Source organism: Nanorana parkeri, unplaced genomic scaffold (assembly GCF_000935625.1).
Source record: "Nanorana parkeri isolate BGI_ZX_2015 unplaced genomic scaffold, ASM93562v1 scaffold131, whole genome shotgun sequence".
Taxonomy (NCBI): domain Eukaryota; kingdom Metazoa; phylum Chordata; class Amphibia; order Anura; family Dicroglossidae; genus Nanorana; species Nanorana parkeri.
In genome coordinates this window covers 1,149,289-1,152,477 of record NW_017306399.1, presented here as the reverse complement: position 1 = coordinate 1,152,477, position 3,189 = coordinate 1,149,289, and the positions used below count along the sequence as shown (strand labels likewise).

Genomic DNA, 3,189 nt, shown 5'->3' with positions numbered 1-3,189 from the left:
GGGTAAGGTAACTTTACAAGTACTTCAGATAATCATAACCGCTCTACATTGCAAACAGAATTTTCCAACTTTTGTGAAAAACAACTGTGGTAGAGGGTACAGATCCTGCAGTTTTCCCATGCAACAATTAGAAGGAAGTATTACTGTGCATGCACTTTTATTAGACATTGACCTAGATTGCAGCTGGTCCCAGGCAGATATCTTTACTGCCCGTTGTTTTTAGTGAAATACATGACCATTTAAAAGGTGTGACTGTCCACCCTAATAGCTGAGCAGTGGATTGCAGAAAATAAGGATGGATACAGTGCTCAGGGTCTAATTTAACTATATATCTGTAATATAAATATTCTAAACTGGGTGCAGAACTACACTGCCGGGATCTACTGTCATGGGATGTCTATAGGTGTGTGGAGGCGACACAATTACTGCATTGTAGTCCTGAGCCGAGAATAATAAAGTGTTTGTCTTACTTTCAGTGTAGCTATTTCTTTGTGGCTTTGCCCATCTGGTTGGCTCTCGGTTATCTGATTCAGCTTCTCCTCCAACCTCACGATTTTGGCTTGAAGCTGGGCTTTATCTTCTGCGAGATGTTCTATCTGGAAATAGATTTTATTCGACAAGTTTTTGAGCTCCTCGTTGTTCTCCTGGAGCCTTGAGGTTTTCACTTTCAGTTCCTCCTCCTGTTCCCTGATCTCATTGGTCTGTTCCGAGAGGTCGTAAAAGGACTTGTCGAAAACGGTGAGCTTCTGAAAAATCTCGTTGATCTGGCTTTTCGTCTTCTGGACGAAATCTTTCAGGCCGTGCCCGAGCTGTAGGAGACCGTTGGCTAATATGCGGACATCGTCCAGCATGGCGAATCTGGGTTTGGGTTCTGGAGGTAAAGAATCGAAGTGGAGGTCGTCTTTTTTTTCAATGGCCGCTGACAAAACCAGGGGAAGGAGAATGAGGACGAGGACCTTCATCTTGGTGCTTGGAGGGAGATGTTATCCACGTCTGCTTCAAGTGTGTCCCCGCTGCCTTGTAATTAAGCTATATATATCACAGAGATTAACCGCAGACAGTTCCGTAGTTGATAATTAAACAAGACATTTGAACCTATGTAACCTCTGACCAATTTTTTTTTTTTTTTGGCTTGTGGAATTACCACCCAGGATGGAATGACACAATTCTAGCCAAGAGAGAAAAAAAAAAAAGCATATTTTGTCTAATGACTCACTTTCTGATTCTTCAAATGTATAAAAACAATGTAATTCACACTTTGTCCTGACACTTCACCCATTTTTCCCAACACATTGCTTAAGTGCAAAACAAAATGTCTTCGAGAGATATGGAAGAGAGTAATTTGTTACTATTGGCTCCAAGGACAATTAATGTGAATGTGTGGAGAATTCTTGGTATTATTATATTGAAACTTCACATCTGGTTTGTTTATATTTTTATAATACAGTTTGTGCTCTATGGCATGAAGAGGTTTTTACAATTCTTATACGAGTTTTGCTCCTGTTACAAAGGGATACCGGTTTCAGATTTGTGCTTAAAAAGTAACCCTGCATGGCTACGTGAAAACTAAAAGTCAGCAGCTACAAATATTTACAAGCCCATAAAGTCTAGCTCTGTCTTTCTCGCGCTAGATTCTTTGCAGGGATTCTGATATTTGGTGCCCCCATCTTCCATCAGGGATGCCGGCTGTTACTTCCTGATGACTCACAGCTCCCCCCCCCTTTGAAAAATGTGTTTATGTGTAAAGGTTTGCTTTAAAGTTAGTAAGTTATTTTGTTTATTAAAAGTGTCTACCCTTTTTCTTAATTAAATTGATTAAATTGCATATTTAAAGGAGAACTATGACATGAGTGCTTTTCACTCACCTCATAGTTCTAAGCCGACCTGTGACAATGAGACTGTCACAGGTCGGCTCAGTAGATCGGGAGGTGAGAGAACACATACCGGGTTCCCTCACCTCTCGATCCTGTCACGGCTCTCTGCCGTGACAGGGGAGGGGCTGGATTCCCCTCTCCCCGCTCCGATCTGCCAGCGCTGACTGGCGGAACGGACGGGGGAGGGGGCGGGTACAGCTGGCTCTGCCTCTAGATAGGCAGAGCCAGCTGTCACTCACGCAGCTGGGCGGATCCCGTCATCTAAGTCGGGATCCGTCCCGGCTGCGGCGTCTCAGTATATAGAGAGCTGTAGCTCGCGGTATACTGAGCTTAGGGTAACGGGAGGACGCTAGTTTGTGTCCTCCCGTTACCCCAAGGAGAACTATGGGGAAAAACACTGACCCCATAGTTCTCCTTTAAGTGGTACAAATTTTTAATAAACAGTAAAAGTGCTTAACACAAGCCCCTCCTGACCTCTATAGCTGCTTTTAATGCAGAGTTATTCATTCTCAAAGAACACAACAAAGACTCTGAAGTATGGTTCAGTTTCCAACAGCTTAGAACACATACTGTGTGTTTACATTAGAGGGCATTGGGGCTCTCCCTGCACTGTAAGGATTAAATGCTCAGATTTCCCTCTGTCTGGCAGTGCCGAGGAAGCATGGGGCCACCTATGACTTGCTGATTGGTCAGGAAGCCCTGAAGCCGGTGTTCTTTTGGTAGAACACCGGCTTCAAGGCAATCAGCAAGCCATGCGATGGGTCACGATCCCAGAGGCCTGACTTCCTGATAATCAGGGCACAATGCACTGGTACTCGGTATCGGCAAGATCCTCAAATCATCTCTAATTTGGTGCCGCCACTGTCCTTCCTTGTGAAGCTCACTCCTGTGATGGACTATAATCTCATGTTTAGTTTACTAATTTGTATTGAGATTGTAGTCCATCACAGGAGTGAGCTTCACAAGGAAGGACAGTGGCGGCACCAAATTAGAGATGATTTGAGGATCTACAGCCGAGTGATACACAAATAAGATACATTGTTGCTAATAGTTATGGTAATTGACTGTATTTTTAAGGTTTAACTTCTGAGTTTTTAGTGTCACTTTAAACCATAATCTCGGGTTTACAGCTAAAAACACATTTGAAATACATTTGTGTTAACTTGTATACCTGCCAAAGTGACATTTTCACCAACCCCAATGGGTTATGGAGAATATGTAAGAGAATATGAGAAGTTTAACTAGGAAAAAAAAAACTTTGGCTTGAGTTTCACTTAAATAGCAACTGGAGAAGCTAAATTGCTTATAGTGAAGT

General features: G+C 42.9%; 2 protein-coding genes across 3 annotated transcripts in view; one reads left to right on the top strand and one right to left on the bottom strand.

The window, feature by feature from the left end:
* The window catches only part of ANGPTL3 (angiopoietin like 3), a 13,469-nt gene extending 12,389 nt beyond the window's left edge, over positions 1-1,080 (bottom strand). Inside the window, exon 1 of the mRNA XM_018553851.1 lies at positions 471-1,080. Within this exon, the coding sequence (XP_018409353.1) occupies positions 471-962 (492 nt within the window). The 5' untranslated portion in view covers positions 963-1,080. The remainder of the gene's footprint in view (positions 1-470) is intronic.
* The window catches only part of DOCK7 (dedicator of cytokinesis 7), a 151,189-nt gene that overhangs the window by 66,563 nt on the left and 81,437 nt on the right, over positions 1-3,189 (top strand). The gene's annotated exons all lie outside the window — the stretch shown is intronic.